We start from the raw sequence: 13,394 nt of genomic DNA, 5'->3' as shown, positions 1-13,394 counted from the left end.
TGTAATGCAGCCACTGTTGATGTAGGATGACATCATCAGAACTTTTCAACAAATTAGTGACCTTTTAGTTTGTGTATTGTAATGTTAAAACCTTGTGGTTTGTTTGTGATAAGTCATTGTAAACACAAACTGGACAGGAACTAAAAGACAACAATTCATCATTTTACTGCACCAAATGCAGGAGGAACTGCAGGAGTCAAGGCACATTTAGAAGGTCTCTCCCATCAGTGAAACAACATGTTTAATTGACATGACATCTAGAAATGTTTAGAGCATTGGCAATAACTAGATACAATGTGTAACCGACAGTGCTCTGCATATGTCTGGTCTGAAAAGATTATTAAAAAAGTTTATTTTAGTAGAAAACCTAACAGTCCAAGAGTAGACATCTTTGTCAGTGAGCTGCTGTTCTGTCTCGCAGAGTGGCAGCTGATAATGTGGTGTCCAGGCGGGAGCAGAAGAGGGCTCAGTACCAGCAGGTCAAAGCCCACGTCCAGAAGGAGGATGGCAGAGTGCAGGCTTATGGCTGGAGTCTGCCTAAGAAATATAAAGTAAGGAGATGGCGGTAGCACTTATTGTCTTGTGTTATCATTACTTCAGATTGTCTGTTCCTCTTCAGATGATGGTTGAACTGTTGGAATGTAAGCTCCAACAGAGAGAAGCTGTAATGCACTGGTGCTGTTTGTACCTTTTCAGGCCAACGGTGGTCAGACAGAGAGTAAGATGAAGAATCTACCCGTGCCTGTCTTCCTCAGACCACTGGATGAGAAAGATGCTTCTATGAAGGTATTGCACCTTGTGGTGTGCATTTATAATTCTCCTGTGTGTCTCATTGTGTTTGACTGCTGTAACTCTGTCTATCTGTGCTCCAGCTGTGGTGTGCTGCTGGTGTGAACCTCTCTGGAGGTAAAACCAGAGACGGAGGCTCCATTGTAGGAGCCAGTGTGTTTTACAGCGATGTGCCTGGACCAGAGACCCCTAAAAGGAAAATCGGATCTCAGAGCAGCCTGGAGAAACTGGATCAAGAACTCAAGGTACACAAGCACACATACACACACACACAGGCTCTGCTTCTTCTGGCATCCCATCCTGTGAGGACATATGCTGATAGAGACAATCATATAATTACCAACTACTTCTTTTGTTTGTTGTTGCAGGATCAGCAGAAGGAGTTGAAGCAGCACGATGAGATGTCGTCGTTGGTTTGGATCTGTACCAGCACCCAGTCCACCACTAAAGTGGTTGTCATTGATGCCAACCAGCCTGGAAACATCCTGGAGAGCTTCTTCGTGTGTAACTCCCACGTCCTCTGCATCGCCAGTGTTCCAGGTCAGCTGATGAATACATGCGCATCTGACTGCCGTGGAAAATCCATGTAGAGGATGAGAGGATTTTATGACTGACATCTATGTGCAAAATACTCATCACTGTCTCACATAGGAATTGCACCAGTTACGAGGGACATCATGTTTTATTTTTAATGATTATTATGTATGTTTTTATTTAGGTGCAAGAGAGACAGACTACCCGGCTGGTGAGGAAGTAGCTCCAAACTCCGAGACAGGACCAGCAGGGGATGGTGGCTCACAATCGACCAATAGCAGCTCAGCAGGTGGTGATGGTGTGCTTGGAGGCATCACTGTCGTTGGCTGTGAAGCTGAGGGGGCAGCAGCTATTCCACAGACAGCAGTCAGTTCGGGAGAAGACGGAGAGAGCGGTCAGATATGTTTAATGTTTGATCCCTTTTCCACTTGCATTAGCACGCACTCTCTGTCACCAGGGTCAGATTTTATTTCTCAAAATCACTTCTAGAAGTCCCACTGAGAGTGAAATCACAATCTCATAAAGCGATCTTTACCAATGGGCCATATACATTAAGACCTTTATACACCGAGGCCGTAACGATTAACAACATGAAAATGAGACATAGTCACCTGCAAATGTTTTGCATCAAAACTATTTTTAGTGGCAGTGATGCAAATTTGCGACAGTGGCAAAAAGTCTGCCATTGTCACAATGTTGTGACCAAGGGCGTAGTTTAATTTCAACATTAGTGGGAGCGCATAATAAATGGGGGGATCTAGGTGTCCTCCTTCAGGAAATTTTGAGCGTCGGACACTTCATATCCCACATTCTGGTGAAGTTTTATGCGCTTATTTATGGTGGAAATGTCTTTATTTATGTAAAGAAAAACAAAATTAAGATGATTCAAAATATAAAAATAGGCTCATGGAACATAATGCAGGAAGGCTCTCAGGTATTTTGTTTTGCTGTCAAACATTTGTTCAATTGTAGACCAGCTTTTCTCATTTAAAGTCAAGGCACATGGAGGCATGATTTACTCTTCTGTCTTCCTTTGTGTCTTTTGTGGGGTGAGGTAACCCATTCACATAAATTAATTCAATTTAATTAATTCAACTCCTGGATTATATTAGGGCATATGTGTTTCAGCAACATTTCTGCTCATGTTCAAAACTTTCTGCACGCCCAAAACATATCCCATATGTTCACTGAGTGGTCAAAGTTATATTTTGAGAAAAAAAGTTGAAAGATTACAAAAAAAACTTGTTTAATAAGAATAAAGTCAAATTGTTTTAAGAAAAAAATCCTCCTGTCCACTGTGCATTGTTATTCCTCTGCTGATATCATAGTATCCCCTTTAGACTGTCTTTAGACCATCCGACAGACACAGAGCCCTCTTTAGGACTCTCTGGAAAAGGCAAAAGTTTAAGCAGCAGTGAACACTTGAAACACTGAAAACACTTGTGATCAGGCATAATATGTGATTGTCCCAAATTTAAAAGATAAAACTGCACTGTCTCTTACTGAATCAGTGTGAGCTGCCTTTTGTCCTGTATTTTTGTACACAGATCTGTTAGAATGAGGATAATGCCAACAAGTTGGCTCAAATTTTGGTGGCGTCCTCGCAAAATATTGGTTGCTACATGTCCCTACCATCCATATGCAAACCTACGCCCTTGGACGTCCATTCAACAAAATGTAACTGTTTGATGCTCTTTTTTACTTTTAGCAAAAATCAACTCATTCTGAGATCACATCCAGCTGCTTTTTACTGTGTCATATTTGCATTCTGCGTGAAACTACTCGTGACAAAAAAAACAGTTTGAAAAAAGACACTACTCAAAAAACTTAAAGGAACAGATATAATTTAATTATTATTGTTTATTACCAGAATAGCATATTGTGTGGTTGCATTTGTTAAATAAAAGACAGTATTCAAGAAATAATAACATTAATACAGTTTGACCTTTAAGGAACAGTCATACAAAAACGGATGCTTTCTAATAACACTCCAGCCCAAACTGTGACAGGACCTTCGCTGTACCCATCAACTTCCACAGTGTTGCAGTCAGCACACTGCTCTCCCTGACATCTCCAAACTCTAACATGCCGATCATTAGTAGAAACAGTAAACCTGCTCTCATCTGTGAGGAGTACTCGTCTGCTCTGCAGTGAGAATAGGGCCTGTGACCGTTGGTTTGGCTCTCATACTGTTGTCATTCAATCAGTTCCTAACAGTCTGTCTGGATAAGTGAACTAAAGTAGCATGGAGGAAGTCAGTTTCCAAGAATCAAGCTGTACTCCTGCGAGTTTTTGACAAGACAAGGGGACGAGATAATGGTCTCTAGGTGATGTCATTTGCAAACGACCTTGTCCTTGTCTCTTGCTGTATTTCCCAGTTTCTGGGAAATGTCTCTGTAGTCGGCACACTTGGAGACCCGTCAAACTGTTACCGCTCGAACCTTTTCATCATCTTTCAACAGTTGAACTGCTCTTGCAATCTCAGTCTGGTCCAAATGCCGTCTGACACCACCAGCCATTTCTTATATAGGGGTGTGTTCACACAGCCACTGGTAAAAGCATCGTCTCTCATAGTTAAATTTTTTTGATTGTGACAGACAATACTGTTTAAAAGTTGTATGTAACAGTTGCTGAGAACATGACAGTTTGACAGGAGAGAGTTGATAAACTGCTTTTACTTCTAGGCCTAAAAGTAGGGCCCAAAATGTGTCACTGTGAAGATTTTTAGCTGGTTTGGGGGGGGGGGGATTTCCTACTCTGAGGTACTTGATACATACAGACTGTTTCACCCACAATTGATCATGTGGTCAACTGGATTAGGAAAAGTATGGTGATGTGATAACTGTCAGTTCTAAAGAAAGAGACATGCACAGCAGTTTAGTGAGGGAAGGACATGCTCTGTTATCAGTGCATGACCATACTGTATATTCCACCCATCTGGCACCTACAGTAACAAAGCTGAAATAACACCATGAACATTACCTACACGTATGAGTTGGCCAAGTTTGCTCAAAGATGATTTTCTCCACAGAATCCAGGGCAGCAGAGGAAGCCACCGAGGCGACAGAGGCCAGCGGAGGGCCTGCTGACCAAAGAGAGAGCCTGAGGGGAGTCTACACCGAGCACGTCTTCACCGATCCACTGGGAGCTCAGCAGACAGCGGAGGCTCCAGCCAACTACTCTCAGAGGTAACACCAGGAGGCCAATTACACTACCCAATGTTGTTACAATTCAGCCTGTCCAATAAAACTGCCAGTTTTATCAATACGACCATAAACAAACCCACTGAGCAACAACATCAAATCACTGTAAAGCAGTTACTGTTTGCTCATGAAACCTGCGGACATGTTTCTGTGATGGTAAATTACTGCATTACATTAAACTTTCATGTTCAATTCTGGAGCTATATTGCTGTTTGGCAGTGTGTGTTTTGCCTCTCGCCATCACTTAAGCTCTAAAATATTGTGTCAGACACAGAACTAGCACATATAGTTATAAAGTAAGGAAAATGATACAAACGCAGCCTCTCTGATAGTGCTAAGTGATTCTGTCTGATGAGCAGGGAGAGTGATCTGTTGAAAGATGGTGTGAGTTCAAACCCCAATGCAGAGGAGCAGGACCTGATGAGAGAGGAGGCTCAGAAAATGAGCAGCGTTCTGCCCACTATGTGGCTCGGGGCACAGAATGGATGGTGAGATTTACATTTCAGCTGCCCAGCACAGTTATGTCCATGAGCAGAGTTCAAGAGATCTGATGACTGAGAAAACTTTTCTGATTCTAGTGTGTACGTGCACTCCTCTGTGGCTCAGTGGAAGAAGTGTCTCCACTCTATAAAGCTGAAGGACTCTGTGCTCGGCATAGTGTAAGTGCATTACAAGTGACAAATGTGTGTTTCTCTCTCACGTTGCTACTTTTTGAAATGTTAAACAGCTGGTTTTGTGTCTGTCCCACAGGCATGTGAAAGGGCGTGTCCTGGTGGGTCTTTCTGATGGCACATTAGCCATTTTCCACAGAGGAGTAGGTGAGCGAGCACAAGCTTTTCAACAAGTTCTTTTTTTTTTTTTTTTTTAAGAGATATTTTTTGGGCCATTTTGCCTTTAATGGACAGGACAGGTAAGTATGAAGGGGGAGAGAGAGAGGGGATGACATGCAGCAAAGGGCCACAGGCTGGATTCAAATCCAGGCCGCTGCGGCAACAGCCTTGTACATGGGGCGCCTGCTCTACCACTAAGCCACCGACGCCCCAACAACTTCTTTTAATAGAAACAACCTGATGCAGGTTTTATCTGTAAATATAACCGTGTATCTTCACTTCCTTTGTTTGTGGCAGACGGACAGTGGGACCTGACCAACTATCACCTGTTAGACTTGGGGAGACAACACCACTCTATCCGCTGCATGACTGTCGTACATGACAAGGTGTGGTGTGGCTACAGGAACAAGATCCATGTGGTGCAGCCCAAAGCCATGAAGATAGAGGTATACAAAGACTTAACCTTATTTTTATATTGTTTTATTTAGAGTTCTGCACACACATTACAGTCAGCTACCAGCATGTACCACTGTAGCATTTCAAAAATATGAATGATCTGCCTGACTGCTGGTTTGTAGATCAATTTTAAAGAAAAGGATTTTGTTGAACTTCTCTTTTTCCGTAGCCTGACATCTCCAGGTCAAATTGCAAGTGTGAGTTAATCTGGAACCTCCTAGTAAATTTTCAGTGTCCAACTTATCAATGGCCATAGATCAAAATGCGTCTGGACACAATTAGATAGACCCTCAACCAATCAGAGCAACGGAACAAGCGTGCAGAGATGAGTTGTGATGGTGTAGTATCAATGTGTGTGTGAACAAGTGTTGCCATTTTTGCCATCAGAATTTGAAAATAGTACTTCAACAGACAGTTCCACATCAGCTGCAGCCATCTTGGTAGTTTTTGAAAATGCCTTAACAGGGCTTCTCTTTACTAAGATAGGTTTATGGTCGCTGTTGTGTCCCCTGCACAAGGGTGCTGTCAGTGACGCCATGACATATTTTTGTGTAATTGTGATTGGCTGATGTGGACCAGGCTGGCTGGAAATCTGTCTGAATGACAGGGGGGGGACCAGACACATCTGTCAGAAGAAAATAAAACATAAGCTTGCTTCTGTCCATACACTGTGTTGCACCACTAAAAATCGTGGAGGCAGCGTAGCCAGCTAGTCCAGTGCAAGACACGACCAAAGGACACGACAAAGACCTTTTAAAAATGGTGGAACTTTTTGAGGAGAGGTTATGTGAGTTGGTCAGGAATTTTAAACATCTATATGATGTCACTTTGCCCAGGCACATTAAATATGAGTTGGACAGTAGTAATGGAAAAGTGGTCCATGCAAGACCAATTATTTTATGGATGTCTTATGGATGTGTGTGTGGACATAAATGATGCATGAAAGTATGTGAGCAGTGATGGTTACAACGTTTGAAAAATAAATTTATATTTTTGTTTGTAAAAGAAGTATAAATGTGCTTTTACAAACTATTTTGTGTCCTCTGCAGAAGTCATTTGATGCCCACCCTCGTAAGGACAGCCAGGTACGTCAGCTGGCCTGGGATGGTGATGGCATCTGGGTGTCCATCAGACTGGACTCCACTCTCAGGCTGTTCCACGCTCACACCTTCCAGCACCTTCAGGACGTCGACATCGAGCCCTACGTCAGCAAGATGCTGGGTCAGTTCAGTCTTTCTTACAAAATCTCCTTCATGAAACACATAAGACACCTGTCAGGCTCTGACGCTTTAAATAATCAAATTTTGTCGGGGGGGTTTCTTCAGGTACGGGGAAACTGGGATTCTCATTTGTAAGGATCACAGCTCTCATGGTGTCATGTAATCGCCTGTGGATCGGCACCGGAAATGGAGTCATCATCTCCATTCCTCTGACAGATAGTGAGTTATTTTTACGTCTGGTGGACACACACATTCACACTGCACACTTCGCCTGCTGCTGCCCATATACTTGCAGATCCTCATTACACTTAGGCATTCCACATTTTGTAGTCCACTAAATGTCTTAAAATACTTAACTTATGTTTGCACAAGTTGTGATTTAAGATTGGTGCAACAAGACTAACACATATGTTACATACAGACTTTGTCTTGAAGGTAGATTTTACTGACTGAACACTTCAATGTACCTCTCCTGTTCTCTCTCTCACCTCCACCATTCCATTAGCAGCCAACAAGGTAACCAAGGCAACAAGTAACCATCCAGGAAGCGTGGTTCGTGTCTATGGTGATGACAGCAGTGACAAAGTGACAGCAGGGACATTTGTTCCATACTGCTCCATGGCTCACGCTCAGCTCTGTTTCCATGGTCACAGAGACGCTGTCAAGTTCTTCACCGCTGTCCCAGGTAAACAAAGCAGCCTGTTTGACTTTTTATTTCTAAAGATAACTGTTATTTCCTAAAGGGCGGGTCCATCTGCGTTCTCTTCTTGGTTTTTCAAACGGAAATGCCCACTCAACTGAGACAAGCTAAAAGCGGTGATATAGGTCACAGTGTTGGTGCCCTCCTCTCCCTCAGCCTCCACATACAGCGTTTGCTGGCAGTGTAAGCATGGAGAGTGAGGAAAGTGTTAGCTTGGAAGATCTGAGCTTGGAGGTTGAAGGAAAAAAAAAGGGAGCCACCCATTAACTATTAAATACTATTTTCTATCTAAAAAAGTCAAAGTTGTCCTTTTAGGTGCTGCTGCCATATGCTTTTAACCAGCAGCTGAGTATGAAGTGTAAGAACAGTTTGCTAACCCTACAGAGCTTCTCATACAATTGGGTGCAAATTAAAGTCAGGGAGCTGAGATCTCTTTCATATCCAGTATAGAGATAAGAAGGTCTGTTCCAGAAAAACACAATCTGGACTTGTTTGGTGTTATTTACAGTTTGTGTCTCTGTGCTTTCAGGTCATGCAGTTCCATCTGCGTCCTGTGGAGTCGAGGCAGCAGGTGACAAGACGACAGATGCAGCAACTCAGGAAGGAACCAAGTCCATGCTGGTGATGAGTGGAGGAGAAGGCTACATCGACTTTAGGATGGGTGAGTGTGCTTTGTTTACATGTAATGACTAAAACCATCGCTGTAACCACTGCTGGAGATCCAAAGACAAATGTGGTGTCTCTCTGTGTGTGTTTAGGTGATGAGGATGGCGAGGCAGAGGAGGGCGAGGAGCTTACCATGAAACTGGAGCCTTCTCTGGCTAAAGCCGAGCGCAGCCACCTCATCGTCTGGCAGATCCTCGCCAATGAGGACTGAACTGTGACCTCGGACCCCTGAGGCCTGTTTGCCTTTTCTCTCAAACCCGCTGCCAGGGAGGAGGAGCTCAGGTGGACGACTCCCCTCTACAGGCACGAGTTTAATCAGCACTTTTTTCTTCGTCAGACCTGAACAATAAGAGTGAAACAAGCAGAAACTGCTCTGAGAGTGTCCTCAGTGGTGAACTGAACTGGAGCAGTGCAAACAGATTCACATAAACTGCATGTTTTATCATTAGTTGTTTTCTCTTGTTTGTTCCTTTTTTAAAAAATGTTATTTTATGAATTTCAATCTGTTATAATGCCTCTTTTTCTTCTAATATTATATGAGGTAAAGCTGTTATTGGATACAGAACTTTTGTTACATTTGCTCAGCAGATTCAATGAACTTTCCTCCTGACATTTCCAGGTTACCTTCACTCAGTTCAGTTGTCATGTGCTCATGCTGGACTCGACTAGATGCTAAATCAGTTGGTCAAACAGAAAATAATCACCTGTGAGCTCCCCTGTTGCCCTCTAATAATGTAAGACTTGGGCAATCATGTGTCAGAGCAAATCATGTGGGATTGTCGATGAATCCCAAATCCTATTTCATGTTGTTTTTGTTTTTCGTCCTTTGAGAACTTGGCTTTTGATTGTATGCAAGACAAATTGAATTGATTGCCAGTTGTCTCTAGGTCAGGATTTGTTTAAGTCAAATGCAATACATCAGCCTCATGCAGTTAGTACCTGTTTGAGCAGAAAATAGCCCTGTATTTATCTTAATACTCTTAATACGTAATAGTGGTAGCCCCAGTTTATGCCTCTCATGTGTGCCTTACCATTACATTCCAGTCACACAGCTAAGCATCCAATAATCTGAAAAATAAATTCAACCAGCAATGTTTTGATAAAACCTAGAGGGCTGTTTAGTTACACTTTAAAGTGTTTTGAAGATGTTTCCAGAATCCTCAAAGAGTCCTCTAACCACCTGAATGAAAATAATATTCCATCTGCTGCATGATAAAAAAGATTTTTAACCCATTTCCGAGTCTTGAAATGCCTTCAGAACAGCGTTAAGTGTTGTCACGCTAGCAGCATGGCTCTTTGGATGGCAATTTGTCTCGCTCAGTCCAGCACTTTGATCCACACTAAAATATCTCAACAGCTATTGGATGGATTGTCATGGTTTTTGGTGCAGAATTCATGTCCCCCTCAGGATGAAGTGGATTAACTTTGGTGATCCTCTGAGTTATTATCTAGCCCAGTCATTGGGTTAGAACCTATTGTCCAATACCTTTGTTTTGTGACAAAATACCTGCAAAGCTAAGGACATTCCCATCAACCTCATCTGTGTTTGGTTCTATTAAGCAAATGTTAGCATGCTGACATGCTAAATGAAGATGGTAATCATCATCAGTGTGATCATGTTAGCATGCTGGCGTCAGCACAAAGCAAGTTCAATCTCACAGAGCTGCTAGCATCTCTGTAGACTGCAAGAGCCCTGATTTAAACAATCTATAGCTCATGGCCTACAGTGCATGGCACATGTGCATTTAAGACATGTCCAACTACTGCTGCTAGTTAAAAAGAGCAAAGTCTGGGTGCAAAGTAAGGATCAAGGGTGAAGGAGTTGTACCTTTCATTCCCTTTAAAAGCCAGGTGCCATGGCAAATTCTGCAAATTGGAGAAGCAGCAGTTTTCTGCTGTCATAATAATGTCACTGCAGCAAATTTTGACAGAGGAAACAGAGCTAAACTTTTAGCTTCTGAAATAATCAGTGAAGTTATGCTGCTCCTCATGTGTAAATGCACACAGCATCTCCCTTAATGTGGAGTCGGACAACAGCTCTGCTGTGATCTCTGCTATGTTCACATTTTACATGCCATTAATATTTTCTTCATTAATAATGAATTATTCTACCCACCCACAACCCATCTATGCGTACCTGTGTGCAACAAGCAGAGTATACGCGTGTCGTAAACACCCATCTTATTTTCTAAGTAATGCGCCCTTTAAGTAGCAGTTTTACTGCGCAAACTGCAGCACAATCACTTTCTGCTTCCCTTAAAATAGCAATATGCCAACAACGCGCCTAACCACACCTCATTTTACTCCCTACATCCCTATGGGCGCACACATTGGTGCAAGCTACTTACGCAACATGGGTGCTGGCCGTGAAAATCAGTTGGAAACTAGCAATGACAGTTGCGCTGCATTGTGTGCTGCTTTGCGCTGGGTGTTAGAGAGGGTCCATAGTCTTGTTCAGAGATTGTAATTAGTTTTCAGACAATCGGATGCGTAGCTCTGTGACTTGAATGTAATGATAAAACATTAGACGCACAAACTGGAGCCTGAATAACCCAGGGACTGACAAAAATTCCATTTACAAAACCCTTAATTATTAACTGAAAAGCAGCTGCTGCTGTTACATCTACTACTACATATACTGTAAGTCCGCCCGTCCTTTAAGTTAGTTTTGGTTGCAATGCTGTAGGATTTGTAGACCAGACTTATATTTAATCCAATATAACGTGAGGACGCTGTCAGCCCTCTGCTCTCAGTCTACCTACCAGCTCCAGCTAGTAGACACATAAAAATATGCCTTAGGTATCAAGGGTTGAAAGGACTAAGCTATTTGGCTTTTCAAGTGTGACAAAGTATTTATTTTTCTCTTGAAAGAATGTTGCGCTTGCTACCAAAGGATAAAGAATTAAACACAGATAGTTAGCCACCTGCTGAAACAATAATAGTGTCTCGTCTAACAGTGAGCAGCACGTTTGAGTCTGCCTCCATGTAGATAACACAAAAGAGTTTGTAACAGATGTCCTGGTGTGTAGATAAGATATATTTTTAGACTTTCATATTTGGAAATTGACATATTTTCAGGGTGTGAGAGAGGAGAATGTGCCGGAGCTGTTACTATGAGAGGATAAAACAAGCAGCCACACTGAGGATTACATCACCCCCCCATCTTATCCTTATCTTGACATTTAGAGGTCAGAATTCTAACATTGACATTTTGGTTTTGTGGCACTGCTCTGTCCCCTTTCTCTTTATCTGAACTACTCAGTGATATCCCCTCCTGATGGCAACTCCTGTTTTATGTTTTATTTTTGAACTTTTTTTTTTTTTTTTACGTTTGTCTTTTAGGCTGTACTCTCTCTGAGTACAGTGCACAAGATGTTCGTTTGGGTGTAATATAAGACTATTTCTGGCCTCTGTGTACCAGTACACTGCACTGGTATGTTCTTTGTTTTGTCCTCTTTGTATCGAACAGTATCAGAGTGTGTGAGCTTGTGTGTGAGTGAGTGAGTGTGTGTGTGTGTCTCCTCTCCAGGAGAGGAGTCAAATATTATTGCAGTTTAGCCATTTCAGTATTTATTTACAATGATTGAGCCTTTGCAATTCAGAATGTATCTTTGTACATTGAATATGAATATATATATATATATATATATGATTATATATGTATGAAACATGAAAATGGCTTGGGTTTATTGTTTTGACAACACTTGTTGCTGTTGAAATGATATGAATTTGTGTTGTAGGTGGTAACCTTACTCAGCTATGCACTATGTCTGTGAGGGGAGAGGTGAGAGGGGGTTTGTTTCAGGCCTGTTTTTATTTTTATTTTTGAAATAGAAACCCTGCAGCCTGTCCACAATCCCTGACACAATCAATTCTCAGCTAATGCAGGAAAATAAAAGTCAAACTAAAGTCAGTGAGCGAGCGACTTCATCCCACCACAGCATGATGGAGCGTCTCGCCCTCCTCCACAGGTCTGTCATCCCTCTCATCTGCATACTCGTGTCATTAACTTGGCAGGGACTTCCTCTCTTCCAAGTTAGCAGTACGCACACCATCTGTACTTTGACAGCATCTCTAGCCTTACTTATTTTTAACAGTCAATTAAAGCAATTTTTGTGGGCAAGTTTTGTCTGCTTGTAATGTTTATTTGTCTTCATCAGCAATTCTTCACAGCTACTCAAAGATTTAGAGCTGAAGCTTTGTTGAAGTTTGAAGAAGGCAGACATCTCTATGGCTGATATCTCCAACATGGCAAGTCACACCAAAACTATCTAGACTGACAAATAGCACTACAAGTAAGAGGAAAATTATGTACTTTTTATTTTGGGGTGAACTGTCCCTTTAATGTGGTGTTTCATATTATACAGCACGTACCATACTAAGAAAACTGTGCAGGTATAGTCTATCACACCCACAATACCACCCAATGTTAAAATAAATCTCTACATCATGCACAGTGGGTTCTAGATGTGCTCATTCCTGTTCACATCACCTTAGAGAACCTGCACACTTTACCAACACTGGGTGGCGTGCTTGAACCACACTGTAATACTGTTGTCCCAGTGACTTTACTGGAAGGACAGAAGCACCCCTCCCCTGCCCGTGATTGGTCCACCACTGTTCTATTCAAGGCCTTAGTTTCAGCCAGTTGAATGAGGCTGAACTGGTGCTTAGTAAGCTGAGAGACAGATAGAGAAGCTTTAATCTCTTTCCAAGCTCTTAGGAGAACACCTGGCTGTCATGGATCACAGTCATGACAGTGGAGTAGCAGGTTAAGTAATAGATATACAGAACAGTACAGTGTGCCTAGTGACTGTGGTGCGGTTGTAGGAGTATGTCACCAATGAACAACAATGCAGTTTGTTTACTTTTTGTTTTGCTGTTTTAATAATGTCATAGGAGCTGTATATGACATGCAAAGCATAACTATGACTCTGAGTGTGGGGCGGGACAGTTTGTACACAGTTCTCCACATGGAGGTGGCTGAGGGTCATGA

General features: G+C 42.2%; 1 protein-coding gene across 9 annotated transcripts in view; it reads left to right on the top strand.

The window, feature by feature from the left end:
* spag9b (sperm associated antigen 9b) overlaps positions 1 to 12,521 on the top strand; it is a 47,646-nt gene extending 35,125 nt beyond the window's left edge. For 6 of the 9 annotated variants that reach the window (XM_033610965.2, XM_078163032.1, XM_033610964.2 and 3 more), the window contains 15 exons: positions 422 to 551; positions 697 to 786; positions 873 to 1,034; positions 1,158 to 1,329; positions 1,508 to 1,717; positions 4,355 to 4,511; positions 4,886 to 5,014; positions 5,105 to 5,185; positions 5,277 to 5,344; positions 5,654 to 5,802; positions 6,862 to 7,033; positions 7,138 to 7,251; positions 7,538 to 7,717; positions 8,262 to 8,393; positions 8,491 to 12,521. In XM_033610965.2, coding sequence (XP_033466856.1) covers positions 422 to 551; positions 697 to 786; positions 873 to 1,034; positions 1,158 to 1,329; positions 1,508 to 1,717; positions 4,355 to 4,511; positions 4,886 to 5,014; positions 5,105 to 5,185; positions 5,277 to 5,344; positions 5,654 to 5,802; positions 6,862 to 7,033; positions 7,138 to 7,251; positions 7,538 to 7,717; positions 8,262 to 8,393; positions 8,491 to 8,609 — 2,065 coding nt within the window. In that variant the 3' untranslated portion in view covers positions 8,610 to 12,521. The remainder of the gene's footprint in view (positions 1 to 421; positions 552 to 696; positions 787 to 872; positions 1,035 to 1,157; positions 1,330 to 1,507; positions 1,718 to 4,354; positions 4,512 to 4,885; positions 5,015 to 5,104; positions 5,186 to 5,276; positions 5,345 to 5,653; positions 5,803 to 6,861; positions 7,034 to 7,137; positions 7,252 to 7,537; positions 7,718 to 8,261; positions 8,394 to 8,490) is intronic. The other 3 variants (XM_078163031.1, XM_033610970.2, XM_033610971.2) reach the window with 1 other exon arrangement.
* The last annotated feature ends 873 nt before the right edge of the window (positions 12,522 to 13,394 follow it).

Source organism: Epinephelus lanceolatus, chromosome 21 (genome assembly GCF_041903045.1).
Source record: "Epinephelus lanceolatus isolate andai-2023 chromosome 21, ASM4190304v1, whole genome shotgun sequence".
NCBI classification, from domain to species: domain Eukaryota; kingdom Metazoa; phylum Chordata; class Actinopteri; order Perciformes; family Serranidae; genus Epinephelus; species Epinephelus lanceolatus.
This window is presented reverse-complemented; position numbering and strand designations above follow the sequence as displayed.